The sequence below is a fragment of the Oryzias latipes genome, chromosome 14 (assembly GCF_053564925.1).
Source record: "Oryzias latipes strain Hd-rR chromosome 14, Olatipes_Hd-rR_3.1".
NCBI lineage: Eukaryota > Metazoa > Chordata > Actinopteri > Beloniformes > Adrianichthyidae > Oryzias > Oryzias latipes.
In genome coordinates this window covers 21,514,289-21,531,817 of record NC_136250.1, presented here as the reverse complement: position 1 = coordinate 21,531,817, position 17,529 = coordinate 21,514,289, and the positions used below count along the sequence as shown (strand labels likewise).

Here is a 17,529-nt window from a genome sequence, read left to right as displayed (position 1 = left end):
GTAGTTTGAGGACAAGACGTACTGTTTTAGGATTGATTTATACACTATGCTTATAGCAGTAAATATAAATTTGGCAATAATAAATAAAAGCAAAAGCAAGCATGTTTGCTATGTTAAATCTTTGTTATAGCATTATTACTTCATATAAGCAAAACAAGTCTAAAATTGAGAAAAAGGACAAAAACAAAACCCATCTTTCATTTAAACTGCAGGAATCTTTTAGCTGATTTAACCTTTGAGATGCAGAGCTGCACAGAAATATATGAAAGGATAAAGGATTTTGTTTATAAACAGTTAAATCTTCAATTATTAAATTTTCCTCTGTATGAACCTGATCCAAAATTTGAGTGTCAGGGACACACTGACCCACTTCCAACACTCAGGAGAGCGGAAAAGCAGAACACTCTACCTCGTTTTCTGAAGAACAGATTGAAAATGTTAAGTTACACCCCACAGATCTCTGGTACTGTTGGGAAACTGTGCCATTTTAAAAATAAAAAAGTAGATTTCATAAAATGAATCAGGAATTTGTTTAGTTGTTATGATCCGTTTCTGGTTTTCTACAGCAGTTTATAAATTTCAAAAATGTGATCAAAAAATGATCCTACAGAAATAAATGTAAGCATCAATGCATATGGATAGATTAACCACTTTCTTATTTGCAAGAAACAAGCAAAAAAGAAAAATATGGAGACCTGTTTCAAAGGGCTTCCTGTGACCTGCACCTTATTTTTTTTTTCCTGTTATAGGCAAGAATTTTCAGAACTTACATCAAGATTTAGTTGATCTATCACAGTGGATGTTACTGGGCTGAATAGACATTCTTCCAAACAAAGAACCATCCTCTGCATGGGGAGTGCACTTCCGGACTGCACTGCACATCCTCAGTAAGACAATGGACTTCACTACATTACTAAAGATTATTGAAAAAATAAAAAAAGTTGCTGACCACCCCCCTTAGGCTCCTGTAACCAAACATGATGAAGAGTTAAAGATGCTGGAATGACCTAAATCAGTGTTTTTCAACCTTTTTTGAGCCACGGCACACTTTAACCTTGACAAAAATCCCGCGGCACACCAGCATCCAAAAAAAAAAAAAAACAGAAATTCATGGTCTGTATTGATCGACAACCCCCCCCCCACCCCCGCCCGCCCGCCCGCAATCTCACGTGTATTTTTGTGATAATTGTGGCCGGAAAAGCAGGAAGTTGCGGCTGTTTTTGCTAAGAGATGAAATGAAAGTTAAATTAGAAAAATTTAGAAACTGTTTGTTTGTTGGGGTTTCAAGGCGTTTCGCAACGACAACTCATTAGAAACTGTTTGTTTGTTGGGGTTTCAAGGCGTTTCGCAACGACAACTCATTGTGCGCTGGGACACTGGCTCTTTAAGCCAATGCATCATGGGAGATGTAGTGTGAAAAGTGCGGAAAACTTGCAGAAAGACTGGCGTCTCTGAGATTTATTGTATTGTCCACTTGTTTCACGGTCTGACACCGGACTCTGTGGAAAGCTACACCGCTAAAGAAGAGCTTTAGCCGGTATTTTTGTTAGAACTGAGCGACTTTATCAGCAGAATTAAGAACAAGGAAGTGAAGACTTTAAGCACTTCTGATTGGTCAGACTGATGACATGTGATTAAGCCTTCAAGAATGATTGGTGGAGACAGTTAAAGGGACGGGACTTTTCCGCAAACTGTCATAGCTGCAGGTAAATCGCGGTAACGTAATCCTTATCAAAATGTCTTTAATAGAATTAAATAAACACAAAGAAAAAGTAATTTTAAGATCTTTCATATTCCTAACTACTCAGTGTTTTATCAGGGCCTGTTTGGATGAACAAAGAGCTGATATCCTGGAGATGGGAAATGTTTTTAGATCAGTGAATGATTAATGAGGGCAATTTCTCCACGGCACACTTGACCGTCTCCCACGGCACACTAGTGTGCCGCGGCACACTGGTTGAAAAACACTGACCTAAATGATCGACTGCCTTCATCCTTTAGCCTAAAAACTCTAGACACAACAACAGAACCCGCTCAAAGAAGGCGTATATTTTTATTGTTAAAAAAGAGTTTGTATATATATTTTTTATAAGATGATTCAGTCATTCTGCAGGTCTGCCTCTGTTACTATAGTAATGCTTAGTTTAAAAGAACAAATTAAACAAAGAACCTGTCAGAACACGCACACAGATTTCTTGAGACTTTTGGGTTCATGGCTTCTGAACTGAACCACAATAAACAGGTAAACAATCTGCTTACCTCCATGTTCCTCCCCATACATTTGGAGATGGAGGACTCATCTGTTCCAGAGGATTCAGTCCAGTTTGATGCCCGGTTCTCCTGACCTGCATGTGTAGGAGGAGGATGAGGGTGACCCGTTGTCAGGCTGGTGCTCGGACAGGTTTTAGTGGAGAAACATGAAGCATCTGCAGGTAGATTACACTCCAATGACTGCCTCCACCCTTCTAGTTTGGACCTCTGGGATGAGTGGGAGTCACCCTGAGGTTTCAGTTGTGGGGCACTTGGGTAATTAGAGAAAGTGCTTGTCTTGTAGGGTTTACTGGTCTCCTCCTTAGCTTGCTTCTTTGAAGAACATTTGGCTGCACAGCGTTGAGATTTGGTTTTTTGAGTTCCCCTTAGGAGTTGTCCATGAGTCTCTAGCAGGTGGCAGAGGAGGATGGCCTTTTCTAGCTCAAAATCCTGTGATTTAAAAGGTGCATCCTTTCCATTAATCTTATCAAGCAGGAGCTGTGTTTGACTGCTACAGAAATGAAAAGTCTCTTCCCCTGTGGGTACACCTTTGCAGAATTGTCCATCATCTTTATTCCTTAAATCTTCAACCAGAAGGTTTCTAGATCCATTCTGACTCTTTCTAGACCCTCGTCTGGCTGCCAGCTCCTTCACAGCCCTCTGATGTTCCCTCTCCGCCTCTTCTCTGAGTCGCCGAAGCTCCACAGCGAGCCGCCCACAGGCCCACGCCGCTTGGTTCTTCTCTACCTCCAAATCAGCACGTAATCGCCGGAGTTCTTGACTGTAATCGTTGCAGCTGGAACTCTTGAATGACAGGGCCAGAGGGTTATCCCTGTCGTCTCTCATGATGCTTCACTCACAGCACAACATGCAAGACAGCTTTTGTTGTGTTCATCATTTCTTAAGAAAGGCCATGCATCAAAGCGAGGAAGAACATGTCTGCAGAGTCAACTAACATGCAAGGCATGCACTGGAAAGGCGAGGCAAGGCAAAAGAGAAATAGAAAAATAAAGATGGTTAATGGGGTAGTAAGGTGTTTTTTAGTATGATGACAGCATAAGCAATAAGTAAATAATACCAAGTTGAAAGGGTTAAAAAGGTGGAAAGACAGGTCAAGACACTAACAAAATATTCTTAGTAGGATTTTCTTCTTCCTGATGAATTAAAAACATTTTACCAGGTGAGCTAACAAACACCTAAAGGTGCAACAAGTGGCTTTTCCCTTAAACTAGCTTAAGTTCGCGGTGACAGTGTGACAGCTCCCTAAGAGCATGAACCGTTAGCTAACGGGAGCTAATTACCTAGCTTAATTCCGCTAAAACAACAACTGCCGTTTAAAGACGTTAAGATAATAAAAACATTCACATTTTAATACACTGAGCTGGTTCGAGTCATGATAAATTACTGTTATACGTATTTTTAGACGATGTCAGCTCACCGTTACGTTTTCATTCTAGCTAGAACGAACACAAAACTCGTGCTCAAACTAACTGTGTAAACTTTTTTTCTTTATTGCTACATACAATGTTTTTTTTTTAATGTATTTATTTATTAATCAAAGTAACTTTTGTGGACGTCGATACATACTGTGCAGCGTGACCCAGGCTTGCAGAGTTAGTTGTTAAAGCGCCACGGGTTCATGCAAGGAAGGGTTTGTTTATCTGCGCCGAGCAGACCCGTGTCACACGGAGAGTCAGTCCCCCGTTATCCTGCTGGCCCGTCCGGGAGCAGTGCTGCGTTCAAGTACATCCCGTCCGTATCCCACAAGCTTATTCACGTTTGTGTACAAGCATCACCTGGCGGTTATTTCGTTGTAATTGGTTGGAAAATTGTGAAAAGATATAATCAGAAATGTTTGAGAGATAATTTCCTTTGTTTGATTCTTTAATGAACCATCTAGTTTAATGCTTCTCTTTAGGCAAATTTCCCCAACTCAAACATTTACCCTTATTTAATTTCTCCGTTAGTAGTTATATATTAAAAGAAAAAAAGAAGAAAAAAAATTTCCCGCCGCACAGTGAATTATTCATAAAGTCAACGTCTTATAAATCACAGCACTGATAGTGACCTCTGAACGCAACCTCAGCTGCTACGACACGTTAACCCGTGTCGAAAGTGCGGAAATGGAACGACACATTTGTTACACCTGGCTAAATGTGTTATTTTGCTTCATAAGCTATCGCTAAATAATGTTTTTTCAGCTACGATTTCGTAAATAAATAAACTATTTTTTAAGAGCAGTGTCTGCAGCAAACCTGAGCGAATCTGCTTACAGTCTTGTTGAACTACATTTACCATAACCAGTGTCATTGAGAAACATGGCGGCCTCCTCGGGATCAGCAAGCGCTGCCGACTCCGATTTAAAAGACCTAAATTCGGTTGGTTCTGACATGGGCAGCTCCACCATTCAGTACAGCATGGTTCTGGAGCATCTCATTGGAGACAAAAGGGCCGCGAAGGACCTCAACCCCGGCGTGATGGGGGGCCTGCCGGTTCCTGCTAAGAGCGACGAGCAGAAGATGATCGAGAGAGGAATGGAGAGCTGCGCCTTCAAGTCTGTGCTGGCCTGTGTGGGAGGTAATTACACCTCAAACATCTACTGTCCCCCAAAATCTAGACTGACGTTATGCTTGGATGCAAACATTTCCTTTTGAGTGAGTTATTTATTTTGAATTCCCTGCAAACCACCAGCATGCATTTCATGCCACTTATCGTTCCATCAGTGATGTTGTGTATTTCCTGCTGCAGGGTTTGTCCTCGGAGGAGCGTTTGGCGTTTTCACAGCTGGCATCGACACCAACGTTGGCTTTGACCCCAAAGATCCTTTAAGAACGCCAACAGCGCGAGAAGTCCTGAAGGACATGGGTCAGAGAGGGATGTCGTACGCCAAGAACTTTGCCATCGTGGGAGCCATGTTCTCCTGTACAGAATGCATCATAGAATCGGTAGGTCACACCTTTAAGGCCTGTTCACACCGGGACGAATTTCGCCGGCGATTTTCGCCGACGTTTAACGCCTCGTGACTAAACAAAGGGCACCAATGAGAGTGTGCACACCGACGCGAAAAAACGCCAGGCGTTAAAGCGTCAAAAAAAAAAAACGCCTCGGGTTCGTTTTTTTTTTCGACGCGTGGCGTCGAAATCTACTCGACCAATGAGAATGGCGCTTTTGCTCACGTGTCTGGAGCTTCTGAAGTTACAGTAAAACACAACTTGGGGGCGCTCAAACACAAAACTGCCTTGCTGAGCACACATACCAGCGAAGAAGATAGACGCCAAGTAGCGTCTACACTGCCGCGAAGCAATAATGACGGACATTCTAAAATATCCCCGACCCAGAGCACCAGTTGGAGCTACTGGTGCTTGAAATATTCATGTTTTCTTTGTTTGATTCTGACAAGCGTGTAAATACTTGCTCTCTTCTTCTGAGTGAAAAGCGACTTTCAGAAGCGTAAAGTTGCGCAGCGCCACCTTGTGTACAGGAGTATTTCTGTTTTACATTAAGCGCCATCTAATGTCAGGGAATGAAATTGCATGTTCACTCCACTCATCGTCAGCGAAAATCGCCTGGGTGTGAACATAAAAAACGTGGCGAAAAACGCTGGCGAATAACGCCTGGCGAATATTCGTCCCGGTGTGTACGGGCCTTTACCCTGACACATTCCCTCCCATACTTCTATGAGTTCTTGTCTCTGAGCTCCAGCCGGTGCTGGGATGGGACGCTCCTGTGTAAAGAGTCCAGTTGTGACATTTCAATGCCCCGAAAAGCTCCTCACTTAGCTGTCAGAGGTATTAGAACAGACATCACACAACAGGTGGGACACACGGAGACGGAAAGGTCGCTGAGGTCTCCCATTTTGTGTTGAGTCCTCAGGTCGGCTCTTAAACATCACCAGGGAAGTGCCGGATCAGAGGAGTAGTGTTCTCTGGAAAATTGCCCCACACTCCTCCACTGGAAAGTCAGATGAAAGAGTCTGGGTTTGCTGGTCTCCAGGAGAATGGTGTGAAGTTTGGTGGAGGAAGGGGAATCTCTGGGTTTTTCAACACCAGGAGATTTTGGACAATTCCATTCTAGCAACTTTATGGGAGCAGTTTGGAGATGGTCTCTTTAGTAAGTCCTTGAAGATGTGGAAGAGCCGGTTAGTGTTCTGACCTAAAGCTGCCTTTGTGGACCTTTGTGGTGAACTAGAGCAGAGCCAGACCTTTTTGTCCAACATGGCCTCACTAATGGAAGAACAGTCAAACAGTCCTGCGAAAAGCCCTCAGAGTAGAGCCGAAGCTGTTAGATGGCTTGATGTCATGGTGGACCCTATGGATTAGGATTGGAAAGTCAGTTCACGCTCATTCTTTTTTTTTCCAACTTTCGGTTTTGCTCTGCACCCCAAGAGAGGCTGCCATCGCCGCAACTCAACTTTGGTTTTCGCTGAATTTGGATGATCTTGAATCCAACCGATAGCAATGAAGTAAATCCAAACATGGGTAATGCTGCTGCAGCTGCACTTTTCTTCTGCACACTGACTGTGTGGGTTCAGTTTAAAGTCACAGAGGAACAAGAGAGCCAAAGCAAACTCCAGACGGATCTGTTCTGTTCATGTTTTTAGTGGGAAATATCCAGCTCCTGTAAACAGACCCATTAGTCTCCAGTGTTCTGAAGTCCAAACCCACTCAACCAGGATGGAACCACAACTTCAAGGGTTAAAAAAAAAAAAAGTACAGCACACTGTGCAACAACACAAAACAGAACAGGACAATTATGACGTTGTCGTTGGACTGACAATGACCGTTTTTAGCTGATTATTAGTTATCAGACAAGCAATATTTGGTGTAGCTAACGTTTTAAACATATTTGTTGTCTTTTTAAGTTTCCTTTCATCCATTTAAATCAAAAGAACAAGTATTTATCCTTTAAAAACACAGCTAAGCTATTTAGTGCACTAGTATTCTGACAGATTCTGTTTCATAGGATTAAAGTAGTTCAGATTCAAAGCTCTAGAAAGTCTTAAAGTCTAGAATTTCTTGTCAAATCTTCTCCTTTCCTTCTTTTCCTGAATTGTTGTTTTCCAGCTCCTTGTTTGGGGGGTCGACAGCATCAGGGCAGGCTTTGTGTACGGCATTGATGGGTTTTTTAACAGCAAACCCAGGAAACGTCCCATCCCAGAGTTTTAATTTGCACCCAACCAAACTATTGGGAAGTTTCTGTGCGCTTCACCTGGTAGACGAGTGTATAGGTTAAAGCCCAAACAAAATCAGGCAGAAAGGAGAGGCATTCCTGCAAACTCACAAAAGTGAACATTTACTGGAAGGTTTTTGCTCTGAAGCCTCATCATCAGGTAAAAGGACCTAAATGAGGAGCAGATGACCTCTGAAGGGTCATGCAGACCATAAATGAATGCAGCCACATCAACAAATATCTACAGTGTTCATACTATAAAAACAATATTGAAATATGAAATAAACGAAACAAGGGTAAATGACGAGCCCTTTTCAATGGGGATAGCATGAAAAGTAGAGGACGAAGCAATTTGCACTTGTATGATACAAACACGTGAGAATTGTACTCTAAATATATTCTAAACAAACACACATGTTAATATAAAACATGTCATTAAATGTATAAAAATCAATTATAATTTCATTTTTTTTATCATTTTTAACATGTTTTCCTTTAACTGCATGTATGGAGTCTGGTTTTAGGTCACATGACATATGATACTTTAGTTAAAAATAAGAAAAATACTCTGGCAGCAGGTATGTGCCGATTTATCAGTCTGGCTTAAGGTTTCAATCACGGCTTCACCGTCACTTTGTGTGCTTGGTGACATGAGTGCCATCGATATAGAAGAAGGATTAGCATCTATCATTTTCACAACTCTTTGTATTGCCAAAAAAACTATTTTAATAAATTGGAAAAACAAGAAAAATATAAACATAAGTCAACAGAGAAATCTGCTGTTTGATCATATCAGCTTGGAAAAAATGTCAGCCCAAAGCTCAAGTAACTTTGAAAGAATTCGGTCTCTCTGGTCTCCTATGGTTGACTCCATGACTTAAGGGGTGGGGGGCTTGGTTGTCGCTGCTCCTTGCCCTTCTGCCGTGGTTTGGGGTGGGGGTCGGGGCCTCCGGTGCCTGGCGGGGGCGGTGGGGGCTCCGTTGGTCGGGGGGTCGGGTCCGGTGCCTGGGTGGGGCGGGCTGGGGCGCTGCGTGGTCCTCTGGGCTTGGGTGTGCGTGGTGGGGGGGTGGGGTGGTGGTCTGGCTTGGCTTGGGGGGGTGGTCCCTTTGCCTGCGCTGGGGGGGGTTGGCGGGGGGCCCTGCTCGGGGGGGGGGGGGGGGGTGCCAGCGGCGCCGGACGGGCTGCCCATCTGCACCTGGGGCTGGGATCGGCCCTTCCCTGGCTCTGGGGCGGGACGGGACAACCCTCTCGGGGCCCCCGGTCGCTCTGGGTGTCATCCGCTTCGGCTGCGGGGTCTGGGGTGGGGTGGGGGGCTTGTCGGCCCTGTCCTGTGGGGGGGCGTTCTGGGGGGGAGGGGGGGCCATTATTGGTACGGGTCGGGGGGGCTAACGGGTCGGGGTCTCCGCTGAGGCAATCAGTGGTTGCCTCGGCCGGTTGGCCTCCTCGGTCCCGTCAAGGCCTGACCAGAGCTCCTCTAGGGCCGGCGTCTGGGGGTGGGGGCCTGGGCTTGCTCCGGGGGGGGCGGCGCTCTCTGGCTCCTCTCTCTCTGTGTGGGGTGGGTGGTGCCGGGCCTGGGGTGTCTGCGCCTCCGGGAGTGGGGCCCCTGGGCTGGGTGGCCCTGGCCTCTTTGCTGGGGGACAGCTGTTTGACAGTCTACCAGCTGTCCCCAACTTACCCCCTTCCTCATATAACCTCATATTAGGGTGAGGGGGTGGGGGGGTCTAGCCTGCGATGCACCTTGGGGGGGGGCTACTTGGCAGTGGCCCCCCTCCTATGGTTGCCGTATGGAGTGGGCCCCCCCTCTTTCGGTTTTATTTGCACCTTAGACATGAAGGGTCCTTGGTAGGGGGGGTGCTTGGACATCACTGCAAGCAAGCAGCAGACGTCCTCCTGGCACCCTACCCGCTAATTTTAACCGCACCTTAGACATTTAGGGCCCCTTGGTGGGGAGGGTGAGGGGACATCATTGTGAGTAATCAGGAGATGTCCCCCTAGTGCCCTACTCGCCAATTTTAACTGCACCCTCCTTAGTACACACACCCCTCCCCCTTCAATATATACATTCCAACATAAACACACACACATACACACACACACCCTCTCATACACACATACACGCACACACATTTTGCAAGGAAGGTGGGACCTGGGTCCATCTGTCCCCTACCCCTTCCCTGGTGGGGGGTGCGTGCCCCTTGGCGATGGCGGCCGTGTCCCTTGGGTGTCTGGGGCTGTGGGCGTCCTTCTCCGGTGGGGCCCTGCGTTGGGCTCTTCCGGCGCGGCGGGGGGGCTGCTTTCCTGGCTGGGCTGGGGCGGCGCTCTCTTTCCCTCCGCGCCTCCCTGCTCTCTGGCTCTGGGGGCCTCGCGGCGGTCCTGCTGGCCCTGGCCTGGGTGGCGGTCTTGGTCGCCCGGGGGGCGGTCGTTCCCTGCCTGTTCCCGTGTGGCGTTGGGGGAATTCCGGCTGCCGCCGCTGCTGCGGCGGGGGTCTGGGTGTGGGGGTGGCTGGGCGCTCCTCCTCCTTCTTTTCACATTCCACCATCCATTTTAGAAGAACATAAACACTCACCTGAGCACAGGTGTTAGCTCACTTTGCACTTATAGTTTGCGTGATTGAATGAATGAAAGATTTCACACTAGTTGGTTTAAAGACATAGGTATGCGTTCGTGAACACTATCTGTTTTGTGTACATGTTGACATGTGAACATTTTTTGCAGCTAGCAGGTGTGTTAAGAAAAAAAGAGAAAGAAGAGGAAAGAGAAGAAAAAAGAAGAAAAAAAAATAAAAATAGAATAGAATCAGCTGTTGCAGCTTTAGAAACACCAGACACTGTTTAACCCTTGTGCTATCTTAGGCACTTTAACATTGGGAGTTGGGTCATTCAGACCCCACTATACAGTGCGCCGAACTATTACATGAAATCGTTCCACCTTTATCCACCTTTGTCATGGTAGGGATAAGACGTCAATGGTCATCTTGATAGGATAGCACGAGGGTTACAATGTTGAAGGGATGTTTCTGTACAGAAAGTCCAACAGAGGTTTCAGAGCTCTTTGGTGCCCCCTGCTGGTTTACTCTGAATTTTCCTATTTTAACTTGTAAATAGTTTCTGACTTCTTTTATTTTTCTTTCTGACTTTGGCCTCAAATGAATATTGCATGAACTTTCCTGTTGCGCTTGTGTTTGGTTTGCAGCACAGGGGCAAATCCGACTGGAAGAACGCCGTTTACAGCGGCTGTGTAACCGGAGGTGTCATTGGATTTCGAGGTTTGCAGCTTGTTTTTTTTACTGACCTCTTTGTTCTGTTTTCCTCACTGATGTTAAGTTTTCGTTGTTTTGTTTTTGCAGCCGGGCTGAAGGCTGGAGTTCTTGGATGTGGAGGATTTGCTGCTTTCTCTGCTGCCATCGAATACTATTTACGCTGAGTCATGCTTTGGAAGATGAGGACTTCCCTGCTGCACATGCAGACGCTCACTGAGGACAGTGGGATTGAGACGTTGGGCCGCACCGACAGAAATGAGACTTCTAGTTTCCTTTTATGTGGACTGAAGTGAGGCTTTCCATGTGCAACGGAGCATCCGACAGATTCATCTGGGGATCGGCCAGCAGCGTGTCTGGATGGAGACAAACGTTTCATTGTTTTCACATGGGAACTACAAATATATGTTCATAAACTATTTGTTTAAAAAAATTTTTTTTTTTTTTAAACCAAAGTCATCTATAAAGATGGAAAAAAAATGGAATTAAAACCTTACGGTTGGAAAAGCAGTTAAAAACATTTAATAAACATTAAAGTTGGTTTGCACTGGCTGTGCTGTACTTGCACAACAAACATACTTTTTCTAAAACATACATTTTTGTCAGGATAGGTCTGTGTGGTTACATGATTGCTGCTCTGTTTTTGCTGTGACCTCCTGAGGTTTTTGTCTTCTGGATCCTGACGCTCAGCTGATCCACCCCGGCTCCCAGAGGACGGATGTGGAGCATCGGTTCATCAAACCAGCGCTTCCCAACCCTGGTCCTCGGAGAACACTGTCCTGCACGTCTCTTTTGTTGTTCTTAACGTCACCTGATTCATTTCATTGTCAGCCTCATCAGAAGCCTGTAAATGACAGCAGGTGTGTTTGAACAGAAGAGGATTTCCCAAGAACCAGGTTTGGGAAACACTGGATTGAATGGTTCTATTGTATTTAATTAATAATAATACATTTTATTTAGAAAGAAATGCCCTTTACATTTTGAAAACAAAGAGTTAAATGTTGATTTCTATGTTTTGATAGTTAAAAGGTTTAAATTAAACTTGATTTCTCCGTTTTTAATGCTAAGTTTTTCTTATCTGCTCGAGGAAAACAATCAGTTGTTTAAACTCAAAGATGTTGAATGATCTTTTTAAAATTGCTGTATCAGATTCACCACCAGATGGCGCTCTAATCCACCCTGTGCAGAAAGATGCGTCCTCAAAAAGCTTTTAAAACATGGTGACCCAGTTAGAACCAAAAGATTTAGTGTTGTTCTTCATCACCACCACCATATTACTGAATAGAGTGATTTAGACAACACTACTCTCCATAAAAGTTTAAGAAGTGACAGAATTGAATTGTTCCAGTCAACTTTGTTGAGCATCCCCGTTTCTAAAGATCCAGTTTCAAAACTTAACATTTTTAAGTAAATGAAAAAAATAATTGACCTATTAGACTTAAATAGCCAAATGTTAAGTTTCAGAAAATGCACCTGAACATGATTTCTTTAAAATAGAATTTGAGGAAAAGAAGAAGGTGGTATGGATGCTGTTTAACCCTTTTGCTATCCTAGGCACTTTAACGTTGGGAGTGGGGTCATCTAGACCCACTAGACGGTGCTCTGAACCTTTTTTCTTCAATGATTTGTGATCTTCACTGGTGTCCATGGATTACATGAAATCTTTCCACCTTTGTCACGGTAGCAATGACACATCATTGTGAGGGTGGGGTCATCTAAGATATTACAAGGGTTAATAGATAACGGGGTCAGTTCTTCCTCAGCTTCATCATTTCAGGGAGTTCACTGCGTCATCATTCACTTTTATTTCTGCAAACAGATGTGAAGCATGCAGTAATAAAGGAGGACGAGTCCTCGTGACAGTTTGGGGAGGGTGCTGCTCACATCCAGGACCTCATCTGCTCGTCATCATCTCTGGTCAAGAAGGCCCAGAAATCTGAGTCCTACAGAAAACGGTCTCTCAAAGTTTTGCAGCTGCTTTGAGGAGTCATACAACTGTTTTTTTTTTTTTGGTTCTTCTGACCTTTTGGCGTTGAAGGGGAAGCTGCATTGTTTTGTTGTTGTTTTTTTTTAGAAAATAATAAAAATAGCTTCTGTAGAAATAAAATGTACTTGAACTTCCTGGCTGATAGATGTAAATGGAGGACATCAACCCTGGATTTTTTGGAAACGACGTCTTTAACTTTGGATGCAGTTCTCAAATCCGACCACAAGGGAGAGCTGTAACCCTTGTGCTATCCTATGGGGACAAGATGACCATTGACGTGTTCTCCCTACCATGACAAAGGTGGAGAGGATTTCATGTAATCCATGGACACCAGTGAAGATCACAAATCATTGAAGAAAAAAGGTTCAGAGCACTGTCTAGTGGGTGTAGATGACCCAACTACCAATGTTAAAGTGCCAAGGATAGCACAAGGGATAAGAACGTAAATGTCTAAAGAGCTCAGAATGAAGGTCAGTGATGATTGACAGGTCACGATCCCACCACCCACTAAACTTTGACTAAAGAAATGACTAAATTACTTCAACATTTAGCCCAAGTTTCTTTACATTTTGGCTAGAGATACATGCGGGTATAAATTCATTTTAGAATATAACTCCAAACTTTTTGTGATGTTGAACTAATGAACTATTTAAGAAAAGTAAGCATTGGGAAAAAAGTTGACAGAAAAATGTAAAACTTGAATGACGTTTCTGATTTGAGTTTTTTTTTTAATATCTTCTTAAAAAAAACCTCAGAATTAATTAGAACATTTTTATAACGAGCCGTTTTATCTTTTTAGAAAAGCATTTTTATGTAGATCTGAACAAGATTACATCTCAATATAAATCACAGAGGAGTCACTGAATCTCTTTTTTTCATTTTCTAATATCAACATTTTTATTTTTAAAGGCTATTTTCTATTGCTGCAGTATTTTCTCTCTTTTTACCCCCTCAAATTTGGCTTTTAATGTGTTTTTTTAAAATCCGTGTGTGTGTCAGATGTGTGTGTTGTTCTTTATGCCGCAGACAGTCTATGAAAAGTCGTTTTAAATGAAGTTTCAATTGACAAGCAACGACAAAGTCATGGTTTTCATAACTTTTATTTTACTAAAAAACCAGAAAAAAACAGATCACATTGACATCGACTCAATATTACAGAATAATGAAACTCTTCTCAAAGGAAGTAAAATACAACAGTTTTTATTTTAATCTTATATTAAAAATATCTAGCAGTGCTTGCAGTTTGGCTAAAATCGTCTGCAGGTTGGAACTGAGCAGAGTTGTTTTTTTGACAGTGGGAGTCTTGGACCCGCCTTTGTGTTCGGACGCCGGCTGGCTTCCACAAGCTGGACATGCAACGAGGGCAACTATACAAACCATCCTACAAGCAATACCGGTGCAGTGAGTCACTTGGAACAGGCGGAAAATGCAAGAAGATAAAAGAAAAAAACTGCTCTGTTTGCCCCCCCCCCTCCCCAAACACAAGTGCCTGAATGAACGTCTACAGAGGAGATCTGAAAGGAACCAGCAGACTTTCAGCACGCCGAAACTCAGACTTATAAAATGAAACACCACTACCTGGATGAACTTAAAAACAAACTCCTTAAAGTTTCCTCTAGTCGCACAAAACTGTACAGGCACACATATTCTATGTACTTTAAATAAATAGGGATCATTTGGCCAAAAACTCTGAGCAGGGATGGGTCTTTATCAGTACAGACTCGGTCCCTGCCGCTTCCCAACGTCTCTGAGTCCCTCCCACACAAACACACTGGCTCCATGCGCACGCCACGGCCGGCCGCCTCCGTCACTCACACACCCACACACTGACGCTCGGTAGAAAACATATAAATGCCGCTGTTCTGGATGCCTCTGTCAGGAGAAAAAGCCGGAGTTTGAGTTTCTGTGTTGATCAAACCAGATTACCACCATGCACACCCGGGTTAGGAGCCACTGCACCAGGCTGTGGCCCTCGGAGCCCCCGCCTCACCCAGCCAGGCCCTCCGGAGAGGGTGGGAGGCGGCCAGCATCTCAATGAAAACAGGAACGGCAACAGATCTTTGAGGCCTCCTCCCCATCTCCACACAGAACAGGTGTTGGGGAGCCGGGTGGATTTCTGAGGGAGGGGTCTGTACAGTGGAGACGAGCCGCCTGTGGGGGGGCGCAGGTCAGGCCATGGGGAATGGAGAGGCGGGGTCCACAGTTTGTATGGAGTCATTCCGTCTCGTCCCGCTCGGAGCCCTCAGTGGCTCAGGTGTGGGGGGTGGTGATGGTGGTTGGGGGGGTTAGACGTCAGTGGAAAAGTACAGCGTGTTGCGTTTGAGTTCAGCATAGGAGATGGGGGGGTGCTGCAGGTAGTAGAGCAACACCTGAACCTGAGGGAGGAGAAAACGAGACGATGAGGAGACAGAACAACCAAGTTACTGCATCCTTTCAAAATAAAACGACTTTTACTGGAAGTTTTTTAAAGACCCGCTCTGATGAGATGAGAGATGTTTTTTTTCTGATGATGGAGGACAGAAAAACAGGAAATTCAGCTCAAAATTGCATTTCTAAGCATTTCTTTATTCAAATCGCTGTGAATCAGAAGCAGACGGAAAAATACAGATTGAAACTGTGTGGAAAATGTTTGAAAAAAATGGCGCTGGGCAGTCCACAAGCTCGCTGCTCCACTCTGCAGCGGGGAGGGGAGGTGGGGGCGGGGTTGCTCCATGCCAATAGTCTCACCCACAACTCAGAGGTGAATTTCTGATGAACTTCTGCCACTTTGCAGAAACTATGGCCTAGAAAACAACAGTTTTTATTTTTTATTTTAATTTTAGCTAAAAACAGCATCGCCATAATTAAAAGACCACAGGGCTTTAATTAAGATTTGATAAAACATAAAAAAGTTGAACTTCCTTTGGGGGCAAAAAAAAATCTGATTCTTATGGTTTTAAATCAGAAAAATTCAATTAAATTCTTTATTTCTTTTAATCTGAAGCTTTCTCCATTGTCTACTGTGTTTCTAACCTCACTGTGATTGTTTAGGAACTTTATCTTTTTATATAATTAGATTAAATGGAAAAACATGTTTAGAATCCTCTTCATAATGAATCTTATTCCGCGTTATGTGCAGACAGGATCTCCTGCAGGCTGACCTATTTCTGATGTTTACTGACTTCTGTTTGCTCTGCTGAAAAACACGTTGGCGAGCAGGAAACCGATCAAGGGAGGCAGCGCATGGCCTGAAGTCTAAATACAGCAGGGAGGGGCGGCCGTTTGGGTCGCTGGGCGACGTGGGAGAAGAATGAATGTAGAAAACGTACACACAGACACAGTGAGACCCAAACAGGGAAGACAAAATGTTTGCTTTGTAGGCAGGAAAGAATCCCCATACCTGCCCCATGACGTCGTGTGACCAGATGTCGGTGGCCGACATGATGTGCTGACCCTTCAGGCTCTCGGATTCAGAGGGTCGGAGCAGGGTGGGGCCAAACACCGTGGCCAGGTTATGGAGGGACATCTTATTCACCGGCTCCTTCTCAGCAACTCTGACCAGAAAACAGCGATATTACAAACGATGTTAGATCGACTTCAGCTCAGCGTTTCTGGTGCAAAGCAAAAAAAAATAAAAAAACTCAAATGTTTCCGTTTTTGTTAAAACAGCATCCTTCAGACTTTAAGGTCCAGGATTTGAATAAGCATTCGAAATGAACATGAACCAACACAGTATCCTGTAATCAAATTACTCTTTTTTAAATCTGGAAAGATGTTTTTGAGTGTGTTTGTGTCAAAGGTAATCAGATGCCTCACTCCTCTGAACTGTACTTTGTCTGCAGCGTTTAAGTGTCTTTAAAAAATGTGTATTTCCTTTAAAGATGCAATTTATTAGCAGTAAGCATCAATGCTATCAGCCCCAGTCACATGCGCTAGCGACCCAAACCCATAAAGCTACTGTGTGTTTTTGGGATGTCCAGGCCCGTGAAGGGTCATGGAGAGGAGCGGCCACATCTGGAGGGGAACGCAGGTGTATCTTCCCTTGAGCGTCGTATGGACATCGTAACCCTTGTGCTATCCTAGGCACTTTAACGTTGGGAGTTGGGTCATCTAGACCCACTAGACAGTAAACTGAACCTTTTTTCTTCAATGATTTGTGATCTTCACTGGTGTCCATGGATTACATGAAATCTTTCCACCTTTATCCACCTTTGTCATGGTAGGGAGAACACGTCAATGTGAGGGTGGGGTCATCTAAGATAGCACAAGGGTTAAGGAGCATCACATAAATGGAACGTTCCATTGTTGTGTGTGCTAAGTACATCATGAGGTACTTGTAAGGATAATATAAGTCACACGCACTTTTAATGATGCTGTTTTACAGACCGAACTCTTGTCGGTCGTAAGGTGCGAGTTCTGGGGGTGTGCAGGTGATACCTATGTGCCTGTAGGATGTTTTACACAAACTACTCTGATTGTCTAATTTCCTTGTTTCTGACAGTCAGGCTGACAACCCGGATCCACCCCTAAGGAGAGTTTTTCTGTTCTTTGTTAGACTGAAGCCCTAAAGATTGATATGACTATGTTTATAACTATCACCAGCTTTATTTCTTTAAAGATTTCTACAGCCTCTCTCCACATCACTCTTCCTAATGCTCTGCACTAGTTCTAGTAGGACATTTAGTCCTTAGCTTTGCTCACATAGCAGAGTTTTGTCATAAAATTATTGATTCAATTCATTCGATTTGTATAGCTCAGACTCACAACAACAGTCGTCTCAATGGGATTTGTACCGGTAATTGTAAAGTAAACATAAAATCATAAGGATCATAAATGCATAGAATTCAACTAAGCAGACTAAACTAAACTGGACATCCCTGCCCTTAGA

General features: G+C 44.1%; 3 protein-coding genes across 27 annotated transcripts in view; 1 reads left to right on the top strand and 2 right to left on the bottom strand.

Annotated features, from left to right (window-relative positions):
- Nucleotides 1–4,008, bottom strand: part of tspoap1 (TSPO associated protein 1) — a 75,350-nt gene extending 71,342 nt beyond the window's left edge. For 16 of the 21 annotated variants that reach the window (XM_078930347.1, XM_078930338.1, XM_078930340.1 and 13 more), the window contains exons 1-2: nt 3,838–3,978; nt 2,260–3,220 (exon numbers count right to left, since the gene is read on the bottom strand). In XM_078930347.1, the coding sequence (XP_078786473.1) occupies nt 2,260–3,096 (837 nt within the window). In that variant the 5' untranslated portion in view covers nt 3,097–3,220; nt 3,838–3,978. Of the gene's footprint in view, nt 1–2,259; nt 3,221–3,837 lie in introns of all 21 variants that reach the window. The other 5 variants (XM_078930350.1, XM_078930358.1, XM_078930360.1 and 2 more) reach the window with 3 other exon arrangements.
- A 450-nt stretch (nt 4,009–4,458) lies between these two features.
- Nucleotides 4,459–11,222, top strand: timm22 (translocase of inner mitochondrial membrane 22 homolog (yeast)). Its single transcript, XM_004076597.5, has 4 exons — nt 4,459–4,827; nt 4,999–5,195; nt 10,612–10,684; nt 10,766–11,222. The coding sequence occupies exons 1-4, from the start codon at nt 4,569–4,571 to the stop codon at nt 10,840–10,842; spliced, it is 606 nt and encodes a 201-aa protein (XP_004076645.1). The 5' UTR covers nt 4,459–4,568; the 3' UTR covers nt 10,843–11,222.
- Nucleotides 11,223–13,746: 2,524 nt separating this feature from the next.
- Nucleotides 13,747–17,529, bottom strand: part of abr (ABR activator of RhoGEF and GTPase) — a 118,730-nt gene continuing 114,947 nt past the window's right edge. For all 5 annotated transcript variants that reach the window (XM_011483721.4, XM_011483722.4, XM_004076596.5 and 2 more), the window contains 2 exons: nt 16,042–16,195; nt 13,747–15,037 (listed from right to left, as the gene is read on the bottom strand). In XM_011483721.4, coding sequence (XP_011482023.1) covers nt 14,948–15,037; nt 16,042–16,195 — 244 coding nt within the window. In that variant the 3' untranslated portion in view covers nt 13,747–14,947. The remainder of the gene's footprint in view (nt 15,038–16,041; nt 16,196–17,529) is intronic.

Excerpts from the sequence above, each read along its gene's own strand:
- timm22 (XM_004076597.5), top strand. The coding sequence starts at position 4,569 with ATGGCGGCCTCCTCGGGATCAGCAAGCGCTGCCGACTCCGATTTAAAA. Across the intron at positions 4,828-4,998 it reads TGTGCTGGCCTGTGTGGGAG|GGTTTGTCCTCGGAGGAGCG; the intron begins GTAATTACACCT and ends TTCCTGCTGCAG. Across the intron at positions 5,196-10,611 it reads CAGAATGCATCATAGAATCG|CACAGGGGCAAATCCGACTG; the intron begins GTAGGTCACACC and ends TTTGGTTTGCAG.